The 18,737-nt window shown below is 36.5% G+C and overlaps 1 protein-coding gene across 5 annotated transcripts in view; it reads left to right on the top strand.

Moving 5' to 3' along the window:
• The window catches only part of LOC119780510 (protocadherin-15-like), a 336,939-nt gene that overhangs the window by 197,142 nt on the left and 121,060 nt on the right, over positions 1–18,737 (top strand). For all 5 annotated transcript variants that reach the window (XM_038280587.1, XM_038280586.1, XM_038280585.1 and 2 more), the window contains one exon: positions 5,511–5,639. In XM_038280587.1, coding sequence (XP_038136515.1) covers positions 5,511–5,639 — 129 coding nt within the window. The remainder of the gene's footprint in view (positions 1–5,510; positions 5,640–18,737) is intronic.

Genomic DNA, 18,737 nt, shown 5'->3' with positions numbered 1-18,737 from the left:
TCTTTCCCCTTTGCTGATATCTTCCTGTCACCAGTCACCATTGATTTTCTTTATCAATCTGCCAGTTCTATTGCATCACCTTACTTCTGTAATCCCTGCAAAACTTACCCACATTCACCAGCTCCTTGCTGTCTTACAGCTGCTGTCCTTAGTCTCCTTTTCCTACACTTTTTCTTCTATAAAAATGCATGGATAGCGACACCTTTATTTATCAGCTGTTCAATCAGAAAGGCAAACAAGTCATGGTCCTTGTAGCAGGAGTTATCCTGCTACAATCCAACCTTGACAGCATCACACCTCACCACTGTTCAACTGCCAGTGCACTGTTTATCAGTGTTGCTTAAAGGCTTCATCATGCAGGATTAACATAACCTTCCAGAAATACGTTAGTGGTCAGAATTGAAATTTTGTCATCTGACAAGTAAAGTGAAAAACAGTTACCTCTCACATTATACCTGTCAGGGGATGTGGATTTAACTTTCCCAAGGTTGATGTTTCGAAGCAGGGTAAGGATAAAAGAAAGTTCCACAAGGGTCTAAAGGTTAAGTCCTCTGGTCGGAGTTTCCGGTCCTTTGGGACATTTTTGCATGTAAGTGTTTAATGATGCTGCATAGCCGCAGATCACTCAGGGTACCAATGCTGAGACATGAACCGCAGAACATGACCAGGCAGTAATTTCTGAATACATGCATCACTTTTCTGGGGAAAGAAAGATTTCACCAAAGTGTTCTGTGGGGAAAAGGGAAAGGGATGGTATGATGGTTTTCACAATGTTCTGTTTGGCCGATTTCAGTCCTGCCTTCCATGTGGGAAGCTACTCTGACCTTATCTGACCATTATAAAGACCCTTTAAAATCTTCCAGGAGGGATTATCCCCATGAAGACTGTGACCTCATCCAACAGGTTAATATACACTCCCAGACAGGAAAAACAAGTTTTACAAGGGATTTAAGCAGCACTACAATAAGTTTGAGGAGTTTTGGCTTCCAGTTATTTCAGACCTTAATCGTATTAACCATCTTTTGAGGTTGTATCGGAAGAAATGTAGGTGAATGTTCCAAATCACAACTATAACAGCCAATGTCTTGGTGCAAGATATATGATGTAGTCCATCACTCAACAGGGACGTCATTGGACAGGTACTCATAAAGTTTTACCAAGTCAAGGTTTTTACTTATTAAAGCACTGTGAAAGTTTTGGTCCAAGTATTAGGATAATTTAAAGTATATTGAAGGATTTTGCAGATCAGTAACAGCGGTTGGCTCTTATCGATGATTTATACCGGTGTCTTTCTTAAAACTCAGCTTTGTAACTTTAGCAGGTTGGATCTGTCACTGATTGAGTCTAGAATGCCGCTTCATTGCAGTCTTAGCTCCCCTTAAACAAGTGAGCTATGCTCACCTTTAACAGTACGTGCCTTTGAAGTTGCAAGTGGATAGTGGAAGCAGGGCACTTTGACATCCATTTTCTGCCACTTGTAAATCACATAATCAGTTGGTTATTACATTTTACTTTTGTCAACGTTTAACTTAAAGCCATGTATGTTGCACCAACACAAAAAGATGTTGCAGTTGATTTTAAATTTGCTGTGGTTCCACTCATTGGCAGACCTGATTCTCTCAGTACTTTTGTACTCTTTTTCGTCATCCAATTAAAAATTGGAAAAAGATTTTTTTCTAATTAAAAGGTAAAAAGAAAGAACTCTATAGAATAATGTTGGCATGAATCTTGGTTTTATTCACATATGGAAATTATTAACTTCTACCTTTAAAAAAGTAATCTTCACATTTCCATATTTTTAATGACAGAGTCCCATTTGATCTTAACAGGCAGTGTCTGATGCCAACCACATTTTCTTTTACCTAACCTATATTAGGCCAATTGAGTAATTTCCTAAAACTCACTTTGTTATTACTTTGTTTTTTTATATGTTGTAATATGAAATTAAAGCAAAAAAAAATAGTTTTTCTCTCATTTCTTTTTGTCAGTTACCACTTATCTTTTAATTTTCCTCAATTAGTTAGGCATCAAACATTTTTTCTTTTTTGAAGTAAAAAAAAGTTAAATATCAATGAATACATAAGGTAGTTGTTATTTTGGTAACTGTTATGGCTGTGTAAAGTGCAAACAAAATGAGAAAAAAAACGTAGATAGTAAGTATAGGAAGAATGATTTAAGAGATGTTCATCCTTTTTTTTTTTTGTCCTATAAATATGCCTTGATACGCACTTATAACCACACTACTTTTCCACCAGACTCTAGGGCTTCATGACGAGCGCATTATCTTTGTGTCTTGAAGAACATAAAGTTAGAAAAACGGCAAAGATAAATTCAAACATTTTTCTGCTTGGCACAGTATTACAAAGCTTATTGAATAAGAGGCAGATGAGTTTGAGAAAGAGAAGAATGGTATGAGCTACCCAACAGCAGAAGTGAATTCAGAGAAAAATGCTAGAGAAAGAAGAACAGAGGACTAGATGCATTACACTGGCCATTAATCAGTATCACCCAAAAGGCCTTGTTGTCTTCACTTGTGCACACATACACATACCTGTTTGTATCTTTTATTATTAAATGTCCTGTTGGGAGAGTGTCAGACTACAAAGTGCCTAATTGGCCGTTTGGCGAGTGAATCCATCATACTGCCAGAGATGAGAACTATACAAGTTGGTGCAATAAATCTATCCTCCTGTAAAGGCACTATTGGTTAGATGCAGGTCAGCTTGGCATAGGCAAATGATCAGTTGTGTACTTTCCTAACTGCATCAAAAGGTTAAATCAATCAGCTTTAACCTTTTGCTAGCATAAGGACTTGAGAAATATTTTCAAAATGGTGCCAGACTCATATTTTAAAATATTGGGGCTTGATCAGCAAAAGTAATTCACCTCCTAAATGAGAAATGGGATCAGCTGAGTCTCCATTGGCACAGTAGAAATGACACATGATCTATTATTATTATGGGGCTTTATCTTGTTATTATTATAAATAGATATCTTGCACAAATCGTTTTTATATAAACAAGAAAGCTTTCTTGTTGGTCATTTTGACTGCTGCATATTACACTCAATTGATTTGCTATGTAAGATTATTACAGACTAGTGTGACTAGCTAAAGATTTTTTTAAACAAAATAACACCAAAAAGACTATTTCAATTCGCTATACAATCTTTATTAAGTGTTAAGCTTTTGCACGTGCTGTTCATTGTCATTGCACTAACAAAAGGAACAAATCTTTCCAAACAATGCAACCAATAATAAAGCAAATATATAATATAATACATTAACGTAATAGTTGTCAATTTATTACCAACACTTAATCCAGGCATCAGTTTCAAAATATGTTTTATAAAAAGCAATCCACAATATGAAATGAAAAATAAAGGACATAGATTGGAGATCTAGAGTCAGGAAAGGGTGATATACAAGCAACAAAGTTTATATTACCCTAATTATTTGCACTGTTTACAATGTGGCTACTAAAACTAACACAGATCACTTGTCTTCATCTGGCCTAACTCCTACACGTAGCTTTGCGCATTCGCAGTATGTGGCAGGAGTATTTTTATCGGTTCTTTGCAGCTGTCAATGCCTCCTTTTTAAGTTTGCTGCACGCTTGAGGCTAGAGGGTACCACATTGTTCCTCCAGCCTTGATGGCTGTCTCTTCTCAATGAACTTAGCCCAAAACTCCTCTCCTAGCCTTTCCCAGTAGACACCTCAATTGCAGAATCTTTTTGCCAGTGCATTTCTGTAAAGTAAAATGGACATTTACACCTGTGATGTAAGAATGAAACTGAAATAATATCAAGATATTAAGTTTTATGGTAATATAGGTAAATTATTTTTATTTCTATTACTGCTTTGACATAAGACAGTAAAGCAACAAGTAACCCAACTTCTGAATGTAACACCCTCTTTTTCTAGGGCAGTTATAATAATGAAATCTGAAACAGGCTGAGTTTACTCTGCTGATTGGCATTGGACAGCTAGGCAGGGGGAGGGGGCGGGGGGGTGTAAAAGAATGGCATCTTTTGTAATAACTTTGCACCAGAGGTAGAATTTGCAGAATTTATTCAGCCATATAGAGAAACTATTACTGGTAAAACAATCTGAAGTATCTCTTTAAAAAGTAAAGTTTGCCTGACACACCCATGGACAACATTGAAAGACACTTGGATATTGTTCTAGAAAAAATATTATTTCCTATTTGTTTGTTCTTTCTGGCTTTTTTTTAAAGAAGTTCAAATTAAGGTATGTTCACACCAAACCGAATGTGGCAATAAAATATTTCAGTGTTTCAGGAATTAGGGATGTATTTGGTGCGCATATTTCACTGCACTGCTAATATAGGCCAAGTAGATGAACAGAGAAAGCAAAGTATAATTTAGCAGAAATTAATCAAATCTAAACTTCTATGCTTAATTTGTGTCACATCAGCCAATCATCAACTGGATGGGGTTGGCGTGTAAGGTGAAGAAGCACAGCTGAAGCAAAGCTTTGTCATTCAAGAACTCACTAGAGATTAATCACCCTCCCTGCAGCAGTTCTGACTTGCACCTAGATAGAGGGAATTATCGCTGGAGGAGATTATACAGCCGCAGCTCCTGGATCAGCTGGTGTTACTGGCTGATCTAGGAGCAGATCTGCTGCCAGCAAGGTTGTTCAGCTTTCTATCTTACATAGAGCACACTGACTGTCACAGTAAAGGTGAGGTTGGGTGGGTGGGACCCAAAATAGAAACCAGAATGCAGAGGAAATTCCTCCTCTTTGGTAATGCTGTAAACCTAGCTGGGTAGAAGCATGCCGTGGTGTCCGCATATATGGCAAGCCTTTTAAGATATAATACCTAGACTTTATATTGATTACTGTTATATGCAACATAATGTTTTCCTGTCAAAACTCATCATTCAAGATATCTGTAATTAGATTAGCCAAAATTAGTACCTGCAGTTGTGACTAGTCAAAATGACGATATGTTCAATAGGCTTACTACCATACCCATGACTGGTTTGACAGGGAGATGTAATGTCAAGAGAAAAAATGCCAGGTGTATCATGCAGAAAATTTGCAACATTAATATTTGATGTGAATATATCTTTATCTTTAATAAGATGTTGTCAGAGATTTTAATGTATTTTCTGCAGAGCCACACAAATCCCTCAGTTTTCATAATAAGTGACTGTTTTTTGTATTTGAAATCAGCACTTGCTGTAAAGTTAACAAAATGTCAGTGGCCAACATCAAGAAGGAAAAACATGAACCAATGCTGTTTTAAGACCCACAATATTTTGGTTACACTTGACAAATGCACAATGAAAATCATACAGCATGAAGTCAAGTAGAGTTAAATGGAGGCATCTCAAGCTCATTAAGGATTTCAGGTTTTGAATATATTCACTAAAGTTTGATATTGGATTCCAAAGTATTTTATTTCATTTTCTTGAGTTAAGAGCTATTATATGAGAAATCACTTTTATTAATTTTATCTAATTGTTTTGTATCATTTTGAAGACTTCCACTACTATGGTGAACGTGGTGGTGACTGATGTTAATGACAATGATCCAGTGTTCAACTCTTCACTGCCAGTGAACTTGACAGTCATTGAGGAACAGGACAACGCCTTCGTTGGACAGGTTATGGTAAGCAGATCCTCCATAAAGTGCACTTTTGCAAGTCAAATACTGAGAGTAAAACACACAGTACTTTTTTAATGAGGTCCCTGTGTGAAAACAAAGGACAGGGATGTGTTGATTATGTTCTTCTGCAAGGCTCTGTACTTGTTTGAGCTTTTAATGAGCGATAATTGTTCTTTTAATAATGACACTTGAACACAAACATGATAATTAAGAAAAATTAATCTGACTGTTTCAAGAACTCCCTGATTGCACAATTTAAAAGCCTTGCGGGGGGGGCAAGTCAATGACAAATTGCTTTTGTTTGTATCATTTCTCAAATGACACAGACCAGCTCATTTGAGAATGGCTATGGGAAAAATCCTTTATTGAAGTTTGAAGCATCTGTTGGGTTCTGATTTGTTATTGTTATAAGGACTGAGAATCATCCCCTTTATAATGTTTTTTTTTATATAACACAGTGTAACTTTGGGCACATATTTACAAATGTTTGACCAAGATATCAAGTATTACACTCTTCTATTTCTCATAGTTATTTAAAGCCAAATTTAATTGAAGGAAATATATACATACTCCTTAACCCTTCTCCGGTCTTAATATTCTGTATACACGCTGTGTCCTCCAGGTCATAGTAACTCAGATTCAATAATACCCCAATATAAAGCAGCTTGTTTCAATTTTAAACACCAAATCTATTTTGCCTTAAAGATCAACTTGCTATTCATCACAAATTGGGTGAATATCTGAATTTTCCCTTCTTCACATGGCAGAAAGATTGCATTTATTCAGGAGATACCTCTCATGGTTTTTTTGACAGTTTTTTCTCTTGGAGCTTGAGGCATTTTTTTTCATCTGTGAATGAATTAGCATCTTGCTCCTTTTCTAATGATACATACTCTCACTAGGTGGTTTTGCAGGTAATTTAAGAAAATATTTTCTAGAACCTGCTCAACAGTTAAAGGCATGCTCATAGCTGCATCAAAGAGGATTCAGGGTACTCTCTGCAGTGTTTTAGGTGTTTTAACACCTACAGTAGCAAGACAGGGGGCTTTATTTTATTTTATCTTTTTTTCCCCCTTTATTTCCTTTATCTTTTACACCATTTTGTTAATGTGGTTGTGGCAATATTATTTTGACCCATGTTTTAGCTCTTTAGCACTTTGGTCAGCTGTGGTTGTTTTTAAGTGCTTAGCAAATAAAATTGGATTGGAGACTTTCACCTGCAGTACCTATATAGGCTCTGGACAGCCTCAAGGACTAGCAGTAATAGTGTGGCATGGAATGCAGAAGTTTGTCCTGCATTCAGAGGGTTGCCGGTTTGAACCCCTGCTCTGTCGTCTCAGTGGTGGCCTTGGGCAAGACAGTTCCCTTGCATTGCCTACTGATGGTGCCTGTGTTCAGCAACCCCTGTTCTGTCAGTATGCCCCAGTCGAATTGTGGCTACAGTGTAGCTTGCCACCATCAATGTGTGGATTGTAATTAACTGAATGTGGCATAAAGTGTGTTAGACCCTCATTACTTGAAAAGATGCTACTGTATAAACAAACTATTTACCATATAATTACATTTCACAAGAACCTGTAGTTTGTTGGACCTTTTTCTTGCTTTCTTTCCCTCTGCAGGATGGAAAACAGCACATATATTATCCAAATGGCAATATTTTTATATTTTGATCATGAGATTCTTTATGCACCCACATTTCTAGACACTCACCTATACTACCACTTCCTTGGGATTCATAATTCAGACAGGCTATAGGCAGTGCATTCTGCTAGATAGGAGCATGTCTTTTCATGTTTTCTTCTGCTACTGATGAATCTAAGACAAAAACGAAGGCATGTCTATATCTTTGTTGAAAATGGATTGTATTTCAAGTTGAAGAAATATAATTTAGAGTTTTATTTCTGCTGTTAAACTTTGTTTCAGGTAAACAATTAAGATTTTGCTTAAAATAAATGATTCCAAAAAAGATTTAGTGCATAATTACTTTATGAACATGTTGCTGCTAAACAAAGTGAGAATGTGAGCAGCTTTGCTTTTACAAACACAGCTGTTTAAAGATTATAGAATATAGCCGTTTCTTCTTGTTTGCCTGCCTGATTCATACAAGAAAATTCATTTGTTGCTACTGCAGGTATTAGTGTTTGTCTCTTTTAAGCATATGATAAAACAAGGTTATGAAATGCATTAATTTGGCAGTTAATTAATTAATTAGTATCTCATCAAGCAAATGTTCTGCACACACATCTGTAGTTATAAAAAAAAAACAAAAAACACTTGCATTTTGCACAGTTGCAGTGCCTGAAATTAAGCTCTCTTATTAGATTCATCTGGTGTGACCAAAGATCAATGTTACACAAGTTTGAGGTAGCTACTGAGTGGCAGCTTTTTTAGCTTGATGTATGCTGAAAGAAAAGGTATCTGCATTTGCATATTATAGACAAAGCACTGCAAGACTTCAAGGTTTGCTTGCCGGTTTGTTACTGGGGTGGGGTTTTGGTGTTATTAGGGATTTAAAATACTTTTAAGACTTCTGAAATAAATTCATTTGTTTTCTGTCAATCATGTAGAACTTTGTGTTTTTCTGTATCATAACATTCTAATAAAACACACCGTCACATGAAGTGGAAACATTTAACTTTTGAAAAGCATGGTGTGAATAAGTCTGAGACTAATCTATTATTTAAAAAAATTATTCGTACTTTTTACAAAACCAAGCATTTTCAAGACGTTGTGACTGACTGTCCTTTTTCCCCTATAAGATTCATGGGTAATCTGAGACTTCGATTGGCTCTGATCTTTTAAAGATACTTGCTCAGATGTACTTGGATTTACTTTCATCTTAAATGATACCCTTTGTACATTGGTGTCAGTGGTTCTTTGATCTATCTGACTCTTTTCAAGTTACTAAGTGTTAATCAGCATTTCAACACTTAGAATAATCTGCTTATAAATGTCTGGCCCTTGTACACTCTTAAATAGGATTTTGAACATGCTGCACACCAAAAAAATTTTTAAGCTTAAAGCAACACTAAGTAATTATAGAGTCACACTGACTTTTAAAAATAACATTGTTGTAAAGACTGACTGACCACCTACACTGTTGTCACTATAAGCAGCTACACGACCAAATGTCAGAGAACTTGAGTAGAGTTGTTCACTATCTGATGAAAACAGGTGTAGATCGCAATTATTAACAAAAACATATATTATGTTCATACAAGTCATACAGTAAAGGTAAATCTGCCTTTTTTATTTGCTTTCTAAGATGATTCAGCCTCTCTATGTCATAGAGTGGCAGGCTAAAATCAATCACTCTAAAGTCACAATAGCAATAGTAACAGAGGTTAGCACATATGTTACCTACATGTCCAATAACAAAAGTACCAGATCTGCATCAGTTTTGCAAAAAAAGGCCTTGCCTAATTCACTTTTCTACAATCACTGACCCAGTCTGATTCTCGTTATCTCTTTCTTTTCTCTTCTGACAAAGAAAAATGGCTCTACCATGATATAAACCTCCAAAATAAAATAAAAAATGCTCTATAATCAGCGCAGCTTGAGGCGTGTGGCTATTGAGGCCTTAAAACTGTTCATCTTACTGCGAGAAGGAGAACAAAGCTATGAGACTGCCAAAAGGTTTTTGGCACTGAAACAAACTTGCAAGTAAGTTCTTTTCAAGCAGAACCAGTAGGGGGGAGAAAGACTGCTCAGTTGTCTCAAAACACAACCCGGAGGATATATTAAGGTTTAAGTATTACTTAGTGCTGCTTAAAAGTTAGATCCTGTAGTTCCAAACACTGGCACAGCTTCTTTCAGATGGACTCTATTAAACACTGTGAAAACTAGGGATGGGGATCGAAACCCGGTTCCATCAAGGACCCGGTTCCACTTTTTTCAAAACCCGAAAATCAATAACGTTTGGGCTTATCGATACCACTATCGAGTCTGGTCGTTTTTTTTTTTTTTCTCCCGGAGGTCCTGTAATATAATTGTGTGTTCCTCGAGTCGCGTCACAGCATTTGAATCTAATCAATCCAATCACTGCAGCATGTCCACCAATGTTTTGGAATGAAATTGTAAGCAAACAGATATTAAAAGTAAAACAAGTGAAGTCTGGGACTTAACTTTGCTCGCGACTCGAGAATGGCTGAACGGAAAAGACTCCTCCCCGCCGCACCACAGTGGGGCCCGTCTCCATCATCCACTCAGAGTACCACTGAATAAGCGCGCACACAGACTTTGTAGCTTGTCCGGTCAGTTAAAAATAGTAATTGTGAAATCCGTCTTGTAATCGGCAGCATACAAGCTAGTTAGCTTGAAAAGTAAATAAAGTTTCAGACGTGCTGCATGAGATGTGTTCAGATTGGCTCAGTAAAACGAAAATTAGGTTATCATGATGCGTTCAAGTGTAACGTAAAGAAAACGGGAAATTTTGTTTTTGGCGAGAAATATGAGTAATACAGTTGTATATTGCTCTATATATAATTAAACTACTGATGCCAACATTTATTAAAAGTTACATTTAATTTAAAATACAATTATTTATTTGTTAAATATTTTCCTAATCACTAAAAACATGATGAAAAGTGACAGTAGACAATACATTAACCAACAATTGTGAAAATATATTCTAGTTAGTTTTATGTCATTTCGAAGTGGCCTATTACATTAGCCATGTTTAATGAAGGCTAGAAACGTTTTTGTTATGCTCACTTGTTAAGCAATAAAAGCAATACCAGTTCTGTTAAAAAAATATTGTTGCATCGTCTTTCCACCAAATAACAGAAAAGTATCGATAGTGGTATCGATAGAGACCCGGATCGATAAGGAGTATCGATAAAGTTATCGATATCAATAAATATTAACGATCCCCATCCCTAGTGAAAACTACAAAAATAAATAAAAAAGCTTTAGAACTTTATTTACAAAAGAACTTGGAGTGAAAAAAAAACACAGGCTTTACCAAATAATTACCTCATGGCCGCCTCCAACTTCGGATATCCTTGGTAGTTTCTCTCACAGTCTTGTACACTCTAAACATATACATAATTAGAACATATACAGTAGACAACAAATGTACAAATATTTCTACACGATAATTACAAAATACCTTTTACAGCAAGTAACAGATAACCAGGCTGCTGCAGATCATTCTAAACAATGTGTTTCCTGCTGTATACATAGTTCTCACAGCCTCTCATGCACACATTTAAAGCTTGCAACAAAAGCAAAGTTAAAAAAACAAACCGCTGGACTCTGTTCTCCAAAGATGATTTGCTTCCCACCCAGGAAGCTTTTTCAATTCAAAATGACTCACCAATATCATTGAGTTCCAAGTTGCATTGAGAGGTCCATCAAAGCCTTGTTTTGACTTAAAAACATACAAATTGAACCGGAAGAGAAGGTCCTCCCCTTAGTAGTAGGAGTCATTGAGGTCTTTGTTAGCCTACAATACCCAATACTGGCCTATGACTCTGAAAAAGGGGAGTTAGGGGCATTGTTGGCCTGGTTGACTGGGCAAAATGTCTTGGTCCCCTGCAAGTCGAAGAGGATTATGATATCAGGAAGGAATCAACTGTATTGCTGCGTTGTAGGTTTTTGAGAACTGAAATTTTCTCTTTTAACATATTGGCTTTCTTTACAACCCTTTCAGTCCACCTTTCTTCTTTGTCCAAAATGTGAACATTCTGATCCTCAAAAGAATGTCTTTTGTCCATAAGGGGTAGGTGGACAGCAGAGTCTTGTCCAGAGGATGTAGCTCTCCTGTGTTGAGCCATGTGTCTACGGAGAGGTTGTTTGGCTTCTCCAATATAAAGATCAGAGCATTCCTCAATGCATTGAACTGCATACACCACTCCGCTTCCTGTTCAGTTTGCATGTTTTTTTTTAAGCCAGCAACGCTTCTATAAAGCTTGGAATTTATTGCTATTTCTGGCATTTTGAATGTAAAAAGCTTCCTGGATAGGAAGCGAAGCATCTTCAAACTTTGAAAACAAAGCCCAGTGGTTTGTTTTTTAACTTTTTTGGAATTACTTTGACCTGGATGACTATGAATCTTCACTAGCATACAGTTTTCACATAATAACTGTATCTTATACATGAGACAAATATTTTAATATGGGCAAAATGAAATAACCCAAAATATTTTAACCTTTGAAAACAAATATTTTCTTTGCTGCAGAAATAATATTAGTGACAATTACAGATCCTTTACTTTGGACCACACACTTTGCAAACCCAGAAAAAGAATAATGTCTTTGGAGCACTGTAAATTTGAAATTTCACTCCACATCTTGGTCATGTTCCAAATGCAGTATCCCAAACCATACCTAATCTGGAGAGAGGACACTTGTAATCATTCCAGTTCTAAACTTTCTCCCTTTCAAGAAATATTGGATAGACTCCAAAGCAAAACAGACGGTCTTATCTCTCAGAGGGCCAAAAGAGACACAACTCTGGGCCTCATTCCAAACTATTGCTTGTGCCTGGAGGTATTAACCATATTTCTGAACGAATGAATGAGGGAGACTTTAGAGATGCAGGTATGGTATAGAAGGACAGAAAGATGTGTTTAGTTTTTTTTTTTTAATGCATGGGTGTCAGAAACCAGCACTAGGCGAGGATGAAGATGATAGAAATAGCCATGTATCAAATGCATTATGAAGGACCATCTAGATATTGCTAACAATTTTCAAGAAAATTTTGTGTAGTTTCCCTTTTACATTGGGAATAAATATTGGTTATAACTTAATTCCAATGCACAAACCCAGTCAGGACACTAACAGCTGTTCAGTGTCAAATGCTTTGGTGAACCAAAAGTTTAATTCTGGACTCCCATCTTGCTTACTGACTGGACATAAAAAGCAGAGGCAAAGAAAAATCTAATGGAATGCCTCACAGGATATAACATATAGCAGATGTAGACATGTCCCAGGTAGGTGTGAAGAGGAGGCAGCTTTATAAAGTTCAAAAGAAGAGGAAAATTTATCTCTACAGCACAGGCAGGTTATTTGCTCCTTTCCTAAGATTGTTAAAAAAAAAAAAAAAGAAATATTTCTGTATGGTCTGAAAGCCTGCTTGGACATAAAAGCTGTGGTCCTTAAACCAGATTTTATACCATAACCTGTTCAAAGTCAATTTTACTGGAAGCAAAGTGTGTTTGATTTTAAATATTTAAACATTTCTTATAAAATCCAAAACCAACAGATACAATTAATTGAAATATGCTGATCCTTTGCCTTTAGCTTTTGAATATTCAGATCAGTATGGCTTAGTAAACTAAACTCTATTGTTAAATTCAATTAGCTTTATTTTAAAGTTACAGTGTGTAATTATTACAGGAATTTACAGACATAAATGTAATATATTATCTATACGTATCTTATTTAATATCACCTAAAAACTGAAAGTATCGCTTTTTATGTTTGGCTTACCTTAGAAATTTGATTTCTAATTACATAGAAGTGGGTTTGCATTTGTGGAGGCAGACATGTTTTGCACTATGGCAGCACACAGCTGACGGACTAGTAACTGTACGTAGAGATCGACTGTACGCTCAAATGGGACTGCAGCAAGTTATAGACCTAAATACAATCCTACACAGATTAATTATAGACTATTAAGACTATTTATAAAATGATCTATGTAAACTAGACGTACACCGGCCACAACCAGCAGCCGCTTGGTATAAATTCGACCAATTTTAATCGCTGGTTGTTGTGTTTTTATTTTCTGAGCGAACTTGCATCTTGCTTCTGTCCTCAATCCATGTTTGTTTTGGTCAGAGCGCCCAAAAAAGATGGATAAATCACCTGGACAACACAGGTAAATTGAGACAGTGTTCCTTAGCTCAGACCAGAGCAGCAGCCAGCCATACCGCGCTCTTTTGCTAAAGATTGGTAGCGGCAGAGACGGCACAGCGGTGGCTTGGAGGGGCCTGCCAGATAACAACACTGATACCCCTTAAGAGGCTACAGCTGCTGAAGGCTAACTAGAGGCCAACTGCAGAAGACTGAACCAAACAGCAGAAGAAAGGATTAGTCTACCGGGCAGAGAAAGGTCTGAAGACAGATTACTGTGAAGATGACAGTGTGACATTGGAGGAGCCCACCAGGGCGAAAGACCCGCAAGAGACAACGGCAGACCAAGGCTAGCCTCTAGAGGCTAACTGTTTGAGATGGACAGAGGGCCGCTAAGGTTCAGAGGAGCTTGCGACTCTTTTGCCAAGAGACGACGATGTGAGTGTGTCAAGTAGATGCTCAACAACGCCATAGCAGGTTGGGCCAGGAATTTTAGTGGCCCATTCACTAGTTTGTTTGTGTGTACCTGTCTTGCCCTCAGAGTGAGGACCAGTTGTTGCAAATTCAGGGCATTTTGCTGCTCCTCACATGCTATTTTGCTAATGGTTAGGTTGAGGGCTAAGGTTTCAATTGGTTAGGGTTAGGGTGAGGTTTGCATTGGTAATGGTTAGGTTTAAGGTTCGTTTTAGGATTAGGGCATAGAAAAGTTTGAAAATGAGTGAAAATCAATGGAAGTCAATGGGAGTCAATGCACAGTCCTCACTACGATGGCAGAACGAGTATGGGTATGTGTGTGAACACACATACCAGTACTCGTTTAGTTAAGTTTTAAATATGGGTATTTAAAACTAAAAGTTTAAAAATATGTAAACACTCTGTGACTTCATCAAGTTTTCATAGCACTCATATTTTTCCAGGTTTCTTTCCATTTCAACAGCAAACTTCAAAATTCCAGTTTTATTTGAAATTTATATGAAAGACCAACAACACGTATACAGAAAGGGGGGAAAAATATTGGGAGTGTTTCTGTGTAGTCTGCTCTACTCTGAAACCCTTTAATAATATCTCGCACCATCAGTTTCTCTTGATACATAAGTTGTCCAAATGAGATAACACTGCAAATAAACATGAAACATGTTCTCCAAAGATAATTATTGCAGTTGCATTATCATGCTGAGGAGTTTTTCTTACACTAGGACGGCTTGTCAGAGTTGAAAAATGTGTCAATGCGTTATAACTTCTTAATAGTTTTATAAAGCAAGATCAGCTTTGAAAGGCTTAGTTAGAGAAATTATTAGAGCTTAACAAGAAATGTCGTAGATCCTTATGACCATTCTGATTGTTATCAAATATCATTATTTCTGAACTATCTAAAAAGAAAGGTAAATAGAAACTTATCTTGTTTGTTTTTACTCTCAATTATTATTATTTTTGTGTATTAAGGGACACATTAACAAACACCATGATATACAGTCGTAAATACTGACATTTATTTGTGTGTATCTTATTTGGATGAGCCTTCTTCACTCTTTCAATATCTGACTTTATGGTTTAATTTATGTAATTTTTGTCAAAGAAACAGAGAAAAATATGCAAGTCACAGTGATGTATTGGTCCTGAGATTTTATCTACAGTAGGTGGAGATAGGAAGGTGATGATGGAAAAAAAAAGATGGATTAACTTTGATGAAACGGTACATTAGCACTTGAATGTAACAGGCAGAAGAAATTATTGTATATCAGACCTCCTATTTCTTTTTTTTATCACTATGTGTTAAAAAGCATCAGACATAGTCAGGTTAGACACCATTGCCATTGTGTTCCAGGCTTTTAACTGTCTAATATAATAATTATATGTCTGTAACTATGAGGAAGATGGTGAGGGTCAGAGAAAAGATTATGGAGGATCTATTCAAAGGGAGAACACTTCATTAAATACAAAATACAGAAGCTGAAGTCACTCTGAAAAATTTGATAAAAATTGAGTAACCCAGTCTTTGGGTACATTAATATATTGTTCAGCATGAAGTGCTATAAAATACTCCAGTGATGCATGGAGAAAATCCTCATCTTTTCTTTTCCCTAGGTAGATACCTCTTGTTTCATTCTTATTTTTCATTTGGGTTGCTAGAAAGAAACTGCATTATTTTCCATCTTATTGAAGTCTTTACTTTTTTAAGAACAGTTAGTTGTTATTTTGGAGAGACCTTCTCAATATATAACAAACCAGAAAAACTAAAAACATATTTTATTGTCCTGAAGCTATAATTTTTTTTTTTTATGTACTGTATGTGAAATCTTAAAAACACCAGAATTCCAGATTCGCTTTCATACTGTGTGGTGGTGGCAAGAGAGTGAGGGGCTTGTTAACGATAAAAAATGAAATAAATATAGCAACAATTGACTACTGGAAACAATGGGATATTCAGAATGGTGACTGTGAGATGAGCTAACGTAATTTGTCCTTGATTCCATCGAAACCAATGTACAACGAAGTCTGAGTTAACAACTCACGATGCATGTTCAGCCCGATGCTCTGATGCAATCTACCTGCTCACACTGCACGTCTAAAAAAACACGTCGGACTCAGCACCACAGTGAAAAAGTATACTTGAGAGAATATGTAGACTTACTTTACAATGAGCAATTTCCTGAAGTGCTTTCCATTCATATTTTTTTCATATTTTTTAGTTTGGTTTTCTACTTTCTTTGAACCAGCATTTTATTCTGATTAAACATAAGATAGAGAATAAAATACTTCTCTTTTATAACATTAGTATTTTGCTTTGAATAACAAAAAAATAAAAATGAATGTGTCATGAAATGGGACAGATGGACCCAGTGTTCAAGGAGAGACAGCCAGTAGGAAAGTACATAACGTTTATTAAAACGTAGGAGGAGGACGGGGCAATGCCCAATCACCGACACTTTCTGGAGAAAAGAAACACAGGTAAGTGACCACGATCATCTGACAGAACATGATGATCTCACTGAGTCACTTACCTGCTTTCACAATTCAGTCCATCTTCCTAGAAAGGAGTGATGGGCTAACAACCAGACGCGGCGTGCGTCGCCCAGAGTCTCCCTGATGCTGCAGCCCCGGGGAAGTTGCAGGAAGCCGATCCAGCTCAGGGGAAGACAGAGCAGGCAGGAAGAGTTCAGGAATCCAGAAAAACCTCAGCTTTATCAGAGGTTTCCAGTTAAATGGGAACAGCAAGATCCAGACTTCCAGGAATCCACAGAGCTTTCAGGCAGGTTCAGAGTCCTGAGTCAGACCGGTACAGAAGCGTGCCCACACAGACATGCACAGATGCAGACGGGCAGGCTCAGTGGTAAAGGGAAGCAGAGATGAGACGTGACACAAGGATTTCAGCAGGACTTTAAACTGGTCTCCTCCTAGGAGCCAGGCTTCCGGGAATAAAACTGACCCTCTCTTATATTTCTATGCACAAAAAGTACAGTAAGGCTAAATTTGGGGGATGGTAATATAGACTGAGAAAGAAAGTATTGGAATTTAAGTTCAGTCTAGGACTCCCACACATCATTTATTTAAAAGTTTTGGATCCTGATATAATTTCACAAATCTGATAAGAAAAATAATGATTACATTTCCAGGGGAATGTAAACACTGGGGTCCAGATGTGCTCATTGCAAACTTAATGCAACACTACAATGGAAGGTAATACTGTTTAAAATGAAAGCACAAGGGGAAATCTAAATGATGCATGAAGTGATCACTTCTTACAAAACAAAGACAGAACCAAGTAAAGATACCAAGATATGGGTCTACAAAACAGATGTTATAAATCGACATCATGTGACTTATAGCTTTCATATATCTTGCTGTTTTTTTTTCTACATCATGTATAAAAAGTATTGTGTGGAGCAGCTGTTGCTCAAGCAATAACAAACCTGTTATTGCTTGAGCAAATAAACTTGCAAATTCATCTTCAACTTCCCAATCTTTGATCCTTTGAAGGAGCCAAAACTAATTACATTGCCTGTTCTTGATACAAATCTGCATGTGGTGCTTTATACTCAGTAAAAACTCAAACTAGTTTGTAAATCAGCCTCCAGCTTCTCTCCTGATTTACTTTTTGCCTCTCTGACTGTCCGCACGTCAATTATCTCCCTTCTCCAAACAACGCATGATAATCACACAAAAGCTGGATGCCCCATTAAATTTCTAACACAGTTTCCCCCCTGGATAGCAAAGAATCACTGAATACAAATCATATGAAGAGGACTTCTCACCCAGAGCAGTGCCAAGACAGTGTCTAATTTCCACTAATTCGAAAAATTGCTTCGTGACATGCATTAAAGTTTAATTATTGAAAATTAAGAAATGTACAAAATGGGTCACCTCAACAGCAAGTTGCAGCAGTAAAATAAACAAATGGACTGTAAATATCTAGAGGAATGGATGTGACATATTAAACTGAAAAATCTAGTACTTAAAATTATATGTAGGTAAGTTTTGGGAGTAAGGGTGTGGCATTTTTATGGCAGTAGTAACTGTTAGTTGTTTATTAACTGAGTGGTCTATTTACTTTTAAAATATTGGTAATACCATTACATTACTTGTAATCTAACTAGAGATGCCCTGATCTGATACTTGGATCTGATACTGGCTCCGATATTGACTAATTAGCTGGATCGGATATTGTTGATTTGATATACTATATGATATGCGAGATCCAATCCAGTACACTTTGTATGGAAGTGTTTTTTTTGTTTGTTTTTTTTCTGGTTATTTATTAATAAAAATATGATATATCTATATATTTTTTAATTTGTTACCTTTTTTATTAAAACAATATTTATGCCAAGGCTAAAGCCTTCATGCATATGACAAAATGTATTGTTCATTCATTCAAGAGTTAAATCGGTACAGTATCGGATATTGGTGATATACTGGCGATATATTGAAATTGATTGGAAAAAACTGGATTGGTGCTTTTCTAAACCTAACACAGCACCTTACTATTACTTCATCAATTTGAGGGCCTTTTCATAAGCACTGTGTGCTTATGAAAAGGCGAGCAAAGATGGCTTATTTTATTGCAGGGATAGAGCTGAAGATAGAGGGATAAGTGATACCCTGTGCAATAGCGTGTTTCTCTATACTGTATCTGACACCCAGTGCAATAACTATATATATAAATATAAATACCCATCTAAACACCCTGTGCAATAACCCTGTATAATGATCCTACTATAAAAATAAAGAAAAGGCTGTCATATGTGGATGCACTGTATATACTTTATATATCCCATGCACCTTTTTTTTCCTTTGGCTCATT

The sequence above is a fragment of the Cyprinodon tularosa genome, unplaced genomic scaffold, assembly GCF_016077235.1.
Source record: "Cyprinodon tularosa strain WSP-4 unplaced genomic scaffold, ASM1607723v1 ctg161, whole genome shotgun sequence".
Taxonomy (NCBI): domain Eukaryota; kingdom Metazoa; phylum Chordata; class Actinopteri; order Cyprinodontiformes; family Cyprinodontidae; genus Cyprinodon; species Cyprinodon tularosa.
This window is presented reverse-complemented; position numbering and strand designations above follow the sequence as displayed.